Source organism: Grammomys surdaster, unplaced genomic scaffold (genome assembly GCF_004785775.1).
Source record: "Grammomys surdaster isolate TR1022 unplaced genomic scaffold, NIH_TR_1.0 169, whole genome shotgun sequence".
Classification (NCBI taxonomy): Eukaryota; Metazoa; Chordata; class Mammalia; order Rodentia; family Muridae; genus Grammomys; species Grammomys surdaster.
In genome coordinates, this window is record NW_021604617.1 from 12,021,310 (window position 1) to 12,033,691 (window position 12,382).

At 43.4% G+C, this 12,382-nt stretch overlaps 1 protein-coding gene across 2 annotated transcripts in view; it reads right to left on the bottom strand.

Moving 5' to 3' along the window:
- Nucleotides 1–6: 6 nt before the first annotated feature.
- Nucleotides 7–12,382, bottom strand: part of Tnfrsf21 (TNF receptor superfamily member 21) — a 67,583-nt gene continuing 55,207 nt past the window's right edge. Inside the window, exons 5-6 of one of the 2 annotated variants that reach the window (XM_028766630.1) lie at nt 2,654–2,882; nt 7–418 (exon numbers count right to left, since the gene is read on the bottom strand). In XM_028766630.1, the coding sequence (XP_028622463.1) occupies nt 189–418; nt 2,654–2,882 (459 nt within the window). In that variant the 3' untranslated portion in view covers nt 7–188. The remainder of the gene's footprint in view (nt 419–2,653; nt 2,883–12,382) is intronic. The other variant, XM_028766631.1, reaches the window with a different exon arrangement.

Sequence of the window (12,382 nt, forward strand, 5' to 3'; positions counted from 1 at the left end):
AAGGAAGGAAGGAAGGAAGGAAGGAAGGAAGGAAGGAAGGAAGGAAGAGAAAGAACCCCAAACTCAAGCACCAGCCATACACTCTGTTAAACACATACATACACATACACACCAAAACACAAAAGTCAGAAACAAAATGAAATCACCCTGCCAGTAGGTTGATTTCCAGAATGCAGTGCCCCCGTGTTCTACAATAGGTCAGGAAGATGGCTGTACACAGAGTCCAAGAGGGTCTGGCTGGCTTCTTGGCTCTTGACCCCAATGATCTCGAAGAGACGGTCCAGTTTGTCCTCAGCCTGGGGAATCTCTTCAATTACCCGCAGCTCCTCGGGATTCAGGATATGCAGCATGTCATCAAAGATGGGCTGCAAGTCACAGGGGTCCAGGCGGACCTGCCGCAACACTGTGTCCTTCTTTTCTGCGGGGAACGGGGAAAAAGAAAAAAAGGAAAATGAGAGATGAGGGGGGTTGGAGGAGTGGTTAAGGAGCTGCCTGCATTCTGAGCCTAGTAAGTTTCCTCCAACGTGAATGAGCGACCTGGTACATTTTAAAAACATAGTCTCTTTATTTGCCTGGCACCTAAGAACAGAAAACAGGAGTTTCAGGGCTGTGGTGGCCCAATTCTGCAATCCCAGCACTTAGGGTAGAGGCAAGAAGATCAGGAATTCAAGACCATCTTCCAGCCTGGGCTACATGAGACCCTGGCTCATAAAACAAAAACACCAATAGAAAAAGATCTGCTTAATAGAAATGAAATAAGAAACTACTTGAGTGGATTCTTTTTTATTTTATTCTTATTTTAAAATGATGTGCATATCCTGTATCTGTGTGTGCACATGAATGTAGGTACGTTCGATGCCAGAGGTATCAGATCCCCTAGAACTGGAGTTAAAAGTGCTTGTAAACCACCAAATATGGGTTCTGGGAATCAGGTCCTCTGTAAAATCAGTCCGTGCTCTTAACTTCTGAGCTATCTCTCCAGTACACTAGAATGGGTTCTTAATGTATTAATAATGTGACACTTGTCATGTCTTTAATGGCTTCTAAATTCTTCTGAAACTCAGAAGTGCTGCCACACTTATGAACAAAAGTCCCAAGCCAAGGTACTCCGCTTCTCTCTCCTTACAGATGCATCATCATGTTTAAAATATATATATATTTTAAAGGTTTTTAAATTTATGTGTATAGGTGTTTGTGCCTGAGTGAGTTTATGTGCATCAGAAATGCAGACAGTGTCCAAGGAGACCAGGAGAGGCTGCCAAATCCTCTGGTGTTACAGGAGGTTTGTGAGCTATCTTGTGGGTGCTGGGAACTAAACCCAGGTCCTCTGTGTTAGCAGCAAGAGCTCTTACCCACTGTGTGTGTCTCCAGCCCTGGCAATGCAATGCTTCAAAACCTAAGCACTGGAAGACTAAAGGCCCTCAAAATGAGAAAATGGAGTTCCTTGGGGTCACACTGTGAAGTGCAGGCAAACGTCTATTAAAATCGCCAAGCATTTCCTTTAAAATAAATCAAATTTCTTATAACATAAATTACAATAGAAATGTTTGTATATAAAATGAATTACTCTAACTGTGTAAAGTCTATGAGACAGGGAGGATCTTAAAAATGAAATATAAAATAAATCTGTAATACTCTTCACTGAGATGTGATTAAGAGTTTCCTAAAAGCCAGAAAACTTCTGACAAAATCCTGTCATCAATACAGTGTGTAATCAAATTCACTACCTTACTATCAAGGCTGTGTGAGGTGGCCCACTTAGAATCCCAGCATTCAGGGGAGGCAGAGGTAGGAGGATGATAGCAAATTCCAGGCCAACCTGGTATACATAATTCACAGGCTAGCCAAGGATACATTAGAAGACCCTGTCTCAATAACAAAGCTGACAGATTATTTACAAATTGATAATTATTTGAATTTATGTTTTTTTTAAATAGCTTATGTACCTCAGGCTACCCTCAAACTTACTATGTAGCTGAGAATGACTGAGTTTTTCGTTAATTTTTTTTGTTTGTTTTTGTTTTGAGACAATCTCATTATTTAGCCCCAGGCTGGCCTCGAACTCACAGAGAGCTTGCCTCTTCTGCTTGAGTGCTGAGATGAAAGGAGTCTACCACCATACCCAGCTAACTTTGAATTTCTTATTGTCTCAAGTGCTAAAATACCAACTGAGGGTCACCACACCTTGTTTTTGTGTCTGCTGGGGCTTCATGCTTCCTAGGCAAGCACCTTACCAACCGAACCCCCCCCACACACACACTCTATTATGCTGAAAATATGTGCAATCTAGCTTAGAGTGAATTTTAGGATTAATTCTAAACACTAAAACTACTTCTGACTCCCCAAACGGGTATACTCTTCATCCTTAGACCTAGTAAGTGTGGTAAATAATTCTCCAAATCAGCTGCACTGTCTTTTATCCGATGTCCCCTGAAGCACACATTTTGATAGCATCCCAAGGATAGAAGCTGGCTCTGGATGGGACACGGTTGTCACGACCTTCTAGGTGTGTTCATGTTCATTAGAGATGTGGCTCCCTTGAGGACACTTTTGTCTTGGAGATCTTCCTGAATAGGTCATTCAGTTATCTCAGCTATAACCTGGCTGTGGAAGTGGCCAGGGAGATGGCCTCAGGCCTCACAGATGTGGGTACCTTTGGTAATAAAGGAGCCATTCCTGCTCAGCGCCGAAGAGCCACTGGATGTGGAGTCGCAGCGCAGAAGGGGCTCTGACTCGTCCACGAAGAAGCCCTTGTTCTTGTCCAGGGGTGAGGGCTCCACTGTCAGGAGAGTGGAGTTCTCAAGTTTCACGTTAGGACTGGGAATGGGGCTTGGGCTAAGCGGACTGGGGCTCATGGGGAGAGCCAGTTTGTCGGTTTCCAACTGCGGAAAGAAAAAATAATAATTTTATTATATAGAATCGAAATTATATAGAAATAAAATGAAATGAAAGCCTCCTCTCTTAACTCTTTTTGTTCCATTTAATGTTTTTTGAAGCTTCCATTTGGGTGCATCTCTTATTTGTTCTGACATTATTAAACACATATACACTTTTAAACAGTGTCTTACTATGTTGCCCAAGCTAGCTTTGAACTCAGAGAATTCCACCTGCCTTTACCTCCCGAGTACTGGGAAGATAAGGGTGTGTACCCTCATACCCTGCTTCGGCTCATTCTTAAACCTTTTCAGAGTTCATGTGAAGCCAGGTGTGGTGACAGACCAATTTTGGGTTTGAAGATAGCCTGGGCTAACAAGATTTTTATCTCTAAAAAAAAATCACACAAAACGCACATGAGAGCAGGTGCTGTAATATTAAAGATTAGGAGACCTGTAAGGCAATGTACACCTGTGATCTCAGCTACTCTGTAAATGGCAGATTTGATGCCGGCTTAAGCAACACGGCAAGGCACCTCTCTAAAAAATTATAAGCAAAAACTAAAGGAGCACATGTATGCACTTATTTAGTGATTTTCCTCATCGATGTGATAAAATACTCCGACGTAAGCAACTTAAGGGAGAACGGCCTTTTCCCAGTTCAGCTCACGGTTCAAGGCACACAGTCTGTCCTGCTGGGAGATTCAGAATAGCAGGAGCTTCAGGGAGTTGTTCACAGGGCACCCAAAGTCAAGAAGCAGAGAACCTAATGCAAAACTTCCAATGGTGATTTTCATTATGCAGTCTAGGGCCTTTGCCTTGAGAGTGGTCCTGCCTATAATTAAGACAGGTCTCCAGGCAGCCTGCCTGTGAGTTTAGGGCTGGTCTGGTGGGTTTGAGACTGCCCCGTGTGACTGTGGTCCTACTCTCCTTTGAAAGAAAGATAGATGAGAGGGGTGAGGGGAAGGGATAAAGCCACAGTTCATGTCAAGTCTATTTGATCTTTCCACTCTGCCCTTTCTTTTAAGAAATGTTTCAGAATTACATCGCGTTCTTACATCATCCTCTAGCCCATTGACCTTACACTTTTTCTGGCTTCCTAGGCATTGTGGTTAAGTTGACAAACTCTACCGTCACCTAGGAGACAAACCTCTGAGAATCTGTGGAAAGGCTCAAAATGTAGGGGCTATTCCATTGCTAGCTGGAATACCAGGCCAAAGAAAAAGGAGACCATGGGGCTAGCGAGATGGCTCAGCAGTTAAGAACACTTGCTGTCCTTGCAGAAGACCACAGTTCAGTCCCTGGTATACACAAATGCCTAAAAACCCCAGCTCCAGAGGATCCAACGTCCTCCTCTGGTCCTCACAGACACTCTCATACATGTGGTATGCGTGTATTCACACATAGACATAAATTAAAATAAAAAAAAATACTTGTTAAAAGAAGCCGAGTGCTAACATCCGTTTCTTTGTTTTCTTGCTACAGAGGTGGTGTGACCAGCTGATGCCATTACTGGTCTGGATCCTCTTGAACTGTAAGTTCAACAACTGTATGTTGTTTCTTGCCAGGTATTTGGTCATAGCAATGAGGAAGAAACAACCAATACACCCAGCATGGATGAGTATTCAGGAAGCAGATAACCAGTCACACAGCTGAGAAGACCACATACGCTCTCCTGAAGCTATTGATGACCACCTTGAGAACACCCGTCATTCTCGCAAGCCCTTCCAGTGAGTGGCTGTCAACCTCTCCAGACAAAACATTGACTCGGATTTTAAATGATCTCGTTATAAAGTCGTGTAAGATAGACAGGCCTGTCTCTTTTGCAACTCTTAATTTTTGCAAGTGATTGGAAAGCTCCAAAGGCCACCGATTCCTGCACACTGCTGACATTCTAGCTGGACTTTCACGCAAACCACCACCCACAGCTGGCTGTGAATCCAGAGTAGGTTCCAGAACTGGTTAACATGCATCCCCAGAGGGGCCCTTCTGATCCCCAGATAAGAATTATGCATATTCTTTGAGTTTTAATTCAACACGCACTGGCATAGGACATAATGAATTAAATGCCTTGAAAATGCATGCAGTCACTCATTCATCCCAACATCCTCCTTTGTGTCCCCAGTTGACAAAGAGTACTTGTCTACGTTCTGATTCTCAGGGACATTACACTGGTTGACATGGTCCATCAATATAGCACACTGTTCTTGGGAGAAAAAAAAGAAAAAGAACTTTCTACCCACAAATCCATGCCAACAAAGAAGTCCCACCCACCTACTTCCTGAGCTCGTTTAAAACTTTTGATCTTTATTTTCCCAGAAACTTTGCTAGAAGTTGGAAAGTAAGTACCAGATTTCCAGCAAAATTGCGCAAGGTGTTGAGCTGATGCCCCTGTAGTTAAAGCCAGGTGACTATGACAGTGTCCTAGAGAATATCTCAGCATTGGAGCTACCTAGTTAGTAAGGCTAAAAGTAGAGACTGCGTGATAAGCATCTTTATAAAAAATCTACTCTCTGGCTTCGGGTGCCTGGCTGCATTCTGAATCTATCTGAAAGTTATTTGCGTTTTCCATGTAAGCTCATAGAAATGTCTTTCCACCTTTTACCTAATATTTTCAACAGCTCTCAGAGCTGCTTTGCAATCCTGTTTCAGGTGTGTCTCCTGGAATATCTCTAACAGTAAATTGGATCATCAAGCTCTGTGGAATAAAATAATTGCTCTATCAATTATGAAAGTCCATGATTTGGCATTTTGAATTTATAGCAATAAAAAACATCAATATTAAGATGACAATATTATTTAAAAGAGAAGACACTTGTGCTTGTTTGTTGTTTGTAAGACACAATCTTATATATCCTAGGCTGGCTTCTAACTCATTATGCAGCCAAGAATGATCTTGAACTCCAGGTCCTCTTGAGTCTATGTTCTGTATTAAACAGTGATGGGTATCAAACACATGACTTTGTGAATATTAGACAACCACTCTGCCAAATGAGCCACATTCCCAGCCAGAGAAGACACCAGAACTAGAAAGCCAGATTTCCTCAGTAGAGAGTCTCATCTTCCTTAGAAAATGTACAAACTTTGTAAAAATAACCACAAAATAGAGTAACTTAATTCATCCCGTAAGCATCTTTGCGCTGTCCAAATTCTCTGTGGGGGCATATTAATTTTCTAATAGAAAAACAAAGTGTGTTATTTTTAAAAGCATCCCACTGATAAGTATATTTCCCTTCTGCTAATTTGAAGCTATTGTAGCTGCAGTAACTTGTATTTATATTGGGCTAGAGAACAGGACTGCTGGCAGTGTGTCTCTGCAGCTCAGACGCTCTGTACTTTCATAGTGAAGTGTTCATGGACCCAGACTGCTCAAACACCATTCGCTTAGAGAAGAGAGGAACATTCTAAGACCTAGAAGAAAGGACTCTGGGAAAACTTGTCCAGAAAGGAAATGAATCCTCCAGATGCTTGCTGCACCTCCAGAGAGACTAGAAAACCATGGTTCTTTTTGCTTGAAGGCTGTGAGAAGAGAGAAGCATGAGCCAATGAAAGAAAGAAGGGAGAGGCAGAAAGACAACTGGAAAGAGGAGAGACAGGGCAAAGAGAAGAAAGGCTCTGTAGGCGGCTCAAACCATAACAGTTCTATTGAGTGCACTTCCAGAACATGCTATTTTCTTTGGCCCAAAGAGTCCCTGGTGCTCTCCCTGATTAGTCTCCAAACAGGTACACTTAGTACTTCCGGATGCTTATTAATCCAAAGTAGGGAGGGTAGATAAACAGCCACCCTCACCTTACAGCTGAGTCAGCCCTCTAGCCCCATGGCTGTTGTGAGTGCCTTTCAGAATATCAGGAAGACAAAGAGTCATCTAAATGGATTTGATAAACACAGTAGAGTCTGGGTCCTGAGTATCTCCAGGTTCTGGGGACAGTGACAGTGTATCTAAACTACCCTGGAAGATGGTGGCCATCTTCTAGTCCCATTTCTACTGAGTCCTTGTCAACCCTCCCAGTTCCAAGCCAAAGGGCCCATTCTGGGTCCTCAACTCAACTGGAAACCTCCACTGCTATTATGACACCGGAAAATCATGGCTGGCCTTTCCAGAGAAGGCAGACTGGGACGGTGCAGTGTTTCTTGGCTTCTGGGGATGGTGAGCCATGAACATTTTTCCACAAGTGTGGTGTTGAAAATCAAGCAAGATTTTGACTTGTCTGCTTTGCAACTTGGCAGCAGCCCTGAGTGTCCTTTGCCCCTGTCCTAACCTCCCTAGTTACTTCCCCAGGGTACATTTCCAAGAAATTAAATAAAATTAAAAATCACCAAAGTCCCAGAAAAATCACAAGTCTCATTTACCAGCTGTGTGCTCTTAGAAAAACCACTTCCTTTGTCGGATCAGCTTCCATGTTTATTTCTAAACTAAAAAGCATAGGTTGGGAGACACACATACACACACACACACAAACACACACACACACACACAAATCCCTCTATCCCTCTTTGCCAAGTTATCCCCAATTGGTTCATTCAACGAAGGTTTACCAGAGCTATTGTCAGTTGCCACCCAATTACAATCTCCCTGTGGTTGCACAATCTGTATTCACAAGACAAATTAACGACTTTGATTCATCAGTGATCCACTGAAATGAAGTATTAATTATGCAGCATGGATGCTTCTTACCAGCCTGTTAAAATGGCTCAACTTAACCCCTTAGCCCCTGGCATTCTCCAGATGGATATCACCATGCCCTCTTCCCTAGGATATAGCCACTGATGGATGGATGCCTGGTGACCTCTAAGGAAGTTCCTCACACATAAAAGCCACCCTTTCTACTTAAGGGCCCTTCTATATCTCATTTAACACCAGGAAGGAAGGGAAGTTTTCAGCTTGCTTGTGAAAAAAAAAAAAGTCATTTTATTAATGGTTTCAAGAGCAGCACCCTTTGCTGATTCTCACTAAAACTAATTGTTATTCCATGAGTTGAATAGCTTGCCACCTAGATCCCATGAATAAGGAGGGACTTTAAGTCATACCTAGGGCTTGAGATCTTGCTCAGTTGGTAGTATACTTGTCTAGCATGCACCAAGCCCTTGAGTTCGATACTCAGCACCGCATCAAACATGGTGACACATACCACCAGGTGGAGGCAGGAGGATCAGTAGTACAAGGGCAAACTTAAGAAGAGCCTGAACTAAAAGACCCTATCTTTGAAAAGAGCAGGAGATGGAGAAGAAAGAAGAAAAGCTGGCAGTAACAGAATGCCAAGATGATTCTGTCCAAGCTGTCTGTGATCCATTGCTGAGGAATGAGAACCCCACAGTGCTTAGAGAGGCTGAACCCCATAAACTCATCACAAACCCAAGCACAAGAAGCTGCCCTGGCCTCTGGGCAGTGGAAGGGTTGCTCAGCAGGGGCTGCCAGGGCACAGAACTCGGTGGTCTTACCCTCCAGCTGCCAGAGCCGTCTCTCCAGCCCTGACACTGACTTTTTACATTACCCTTCTGAAGTGTGAATTCTTGTTGTACCCAACTCAGAACAAAGAGTCTTGCCTAAAATAAATCAAACTTACTGAACAATTTTTTTCCCCTTAAAACAAGTTGCTCTGCACAGCACTGGCTGTCCAGGAACTTGCTCTGCAGAGCAGGCTGGCCTCGAACTCAGAGATGTGCCTGCCTTTGCCTGCTGAGTGCTGGGGTTAAGGGAGAGCGTGCGGGAGCCACTGCCACAAATACAACCTCCTAGCATTTGCTTTTTATTTTTTTCAAACGAAAAGTACATAGAATGGCATGAAGTTGATTCGCAAACCTTTCCGTTATTTGATACTTGGAATCGCAGATATAGGACCACGCGTTGGAAATAGCCACAAACACAGAGATAAAGCAAGTATGTTGAAATAAAAATAATTCTTGACAAAGCCGTTTCTTTTCCTCTTTCCTCCACACCAACCTGGCCCAGACCTCAGGAGACATGCGAAGAGGTGTGCTTATTACATAAGGAAAGAACTGTGTTCACTAACACTTCCAGTCTCACTAACACGTCCAGTCTAAATCACCGACTAGCAGGCAGACAGACAGCACAGGCCCTCTACTGTCTAACTCTCCCTAGGGTCACCGAAGGTCATGGGATGGAAGTAGGAACAGCAACAGAAGCCAAGATGGACCTCCCTGGGAACTCCTGGGCCAAGCCGCAGAAGAAACATAGATGAATGAACAGGGAATCTGGGAGCCAAAGCTAAGCCCAGAATGAACTTCTCCATCATGGAGAGAAACTCAATGCTAACCTAGCTAGCCCATGCCTGAAGCCACTGGGAAATTATCTGAAGAGTCAATTCCTCCCACCCTGATTAGTTGAGGCCCAGACAACCAGTTAGGGTTTTACTGCAACTGAAGTCTTTCTAAAGACTCTGCCTAAGTTAGCCACGGATTAATTAGGCATGATAGATCACATCTCAAAACACCTAATTCCAAATCAAGGTAGTTACTGTAATGTTGCCTGTCTCCGGCATCCAGGAGTTCTGACCATTCATTCCTAAGAGTTAGTTTCAAAAAAGGGAGCCCAAAGATTAGCTATGCCCGAGTGTGAACCGTCAATTTTTTTGCCCCAAGCAAAAGAACTCTTCATTTCCCGGGTGCGCAGATGGAAAGCTGCGGGAAGCCACAAGACCAGAGCAGCCAAAGCTGGTAAGAACCAGCTGGCTCCGGAGGGCGGGAGGGAGTGCCCCGCCCAGCTGCTGGGGCGGGTGTCTGCAAGCTGTCCAGGCTGCTGACAGCAGTGCTACTGCCTTTGCAGCCCCAGAGCTGACTCACGGGCGGGCGGGCGAGCTTTCTCAAAAAATAAAGGAAGTGAGGAGAGTAAGCAGGCTCTCTTGGTTCGGAGCGGGAACCCACTCACGTCTTAGAATATTATAGCCAAGCTCAGCACCTTCAGGATCCTGGGAGATCACGCTGTTTAGAAACCCAGGTTTCCCTCAATGCAGTCTAGACAGTTTTAATCACACAAACACTACGCAAACACTTTGCATAAACTTTTTAAAAGCTTGCCCGAGGACCTGAAGAATGGAAAGAGATTTCACAGGAAAGAATGCCTTGAAAGATTCAAGTTGTCTTTGATAGTAAGCTTTTGCTTTGTTTTGCTTTGTTTCTTGAGACAGAGACATTCTATGCAGCCCTGGCTTGCTGTCTGGGACTTCACTATGTGTATATACTAGGCAGGTCCTAAACTCAAAGAGATCTATCTGCCTCTGCCTCCTGAGTGCTGGGATTAAAGGTATAAGCCACCATGCTTGGCTCAAGTAATTTTTTTAAAAAAAGATTTCTCCTTATATTTTATTGTTTAAAACATATCATACCCATCTATCTATCTATCTATCTATCTATCTATCTATCTATCTGTGTGTGTGTGTATGTGTGTGTGTGCTGTATATGAGTGATGTATACTTGCATCTAATAGTGATTACGTGGAGGTCAGAGATCTCTCCTTCCACCGTATATCAATAGAACACAGGAAGCCTGGTTTGACAGCAGGTGCCTTTACCCACTGAGACACTTCAGAGGCCCTCAATCAGGTTTTTTGAACCTGACAGATTAGATTAAAGTTAGTATTGCTTAATAAATTCATTGAATTTGTACTGTTTTATAACCTCAACACACCTGGTTTCAACCCTGACGGTACCCCTCTCAGACTTCAAGGTTTCAGCCACTCAGGCCCCGTTCCCACAGAGGTTATCCAGTGTGTGAGCAATTTCCTGTGCACTGTTCCTCAAGTCTGTATGTACACAGTACCAATAAGCAGGGACAAACTGTCTCCACCTATGCCGTTCTTGAGGTTAGTGATAACTTCTCTGATAAGTGTGTAGACACTTACCTGCTCTGGCATTCTTGTGGCTTCTACTGTTGCGATGGCAAGTACACAAGCAGTGAGTCTCCCTGGGTTTGCATTTCTCTGGATGTTTAAGTGTGTAGAAGGGAAACATTTCTGAAAGCAGAAGAAGGCACAATGCCGTGCCCTTTCCTGCCTGCCAGTCTGAGGCTAAAGATAAAGGCGTGTGTCACTGGTCCTCAGTTTCCTGTCTAATACCAAACTGACTCTTTCTTACTTTCCATAAATTATTATTTTGAGGAAATTAATCCTGTGCTGAAGACAGTCTACCCTAGCTAAGTTTATCTGCTCAGGTTAGAACATTGAACACTGTACGCATTTCTCTATGGGAGTGGGGTCTGACAGGTCTCACTGAAGTGTATGCCAGTGACCCAGGATTAGACTTTTACAAAGACTTGTGTACACCTTCCATGGTCTTTGCCATTTTCAAGAGCACCCCACCAAAGATGGGATTATAAATACACACACCCCACCAAAGATGGGATTATAAATACACAACCCCCCCCCCCATGTTTTAGATAATGATTTACTTAAGATAGGCGATTCCACCCTTCCTGACTCACTCCAACTGGAGGTAAGAGGATGTTTCCCCTTGTGATAATTTTTAATAGGAAAATCAAAAGCGATGTTTGTCTGTCCTTCAAGGAAAAATGTTGAAATTAAAACAGCCACACAACGACCAGCAGACAGGTCAAGATTTACTCGTGAGCTAGTGACTGGTTAGTAACATGAGGTAATGACAGACTAGGGGGACAGTTACACAGGATGGAGAAGCCTGGTCAAGCTGGAAACCGTCAGATTATCCCGCACATGTGTTTGAGGTTCAAAACAGTAGAATAAAATGTATTTTCCAGTTTTGGTAATTGATGGAGAAAAAAAAGTCACTCCCACTCCCCCGCATATAGATTCTGATTTTCTCGATTTTGGAGAAAGCAAGTAAGGATATGCATTAAAAGGATGAAAAATGCCATCAATAATAGGCTTAGCCCGTTTGGAATACTGAGTCAGTGACTCCAGGGGGTTTAAAAAAAAAAAGGAAAGATTTTTAAAAGTCCACTTCAATCTCTTCATGGCAGCTTCACAGAATACATTTTAAAAAATTTGTTCCACATGCCTGACCTTTTTAGAAACATGACAGTACCCGGGGATAACCCCCTGGTTTGTCCTTTGCTACTTTCTAGGCCGTGTCTCAGTGTCAGTGATTAGTGTCATGTAAATATCTGATTAGCAGATGGTCTTAGGTGACCCTTGTGAAGGGGTCATTCAATGACCCCAAAGGGGGTGTGACCCACAAGTTGAGAACCGTTGGCCTAAAAGAAAGCAGAAGAGCCACTAAGATTCATGCCACAGGACTGGGTCCATATACCCTTTTAGTTGAGAAGAGCTTTACAAAGCTGTCTGGAAGAAAATGAGGCATGGGGACAGAACTGGGCATGCCCACATTCACACAGGGAGTGGAGAAAACAAAATTCAACTCTGACCAGGAGAAAGCCCAAATCTGTAATCCCCAACATCTGTTATTTGAAGTCTGAAGCCCTGCATTTGATATGGAGGGGACATTAGAACCTCACTCTTGTGTCTTTCTTTCTTTCTTTCTTTCTTTCTTTCTTTCTTTCTTTCTTTCTTTCTTTCTTT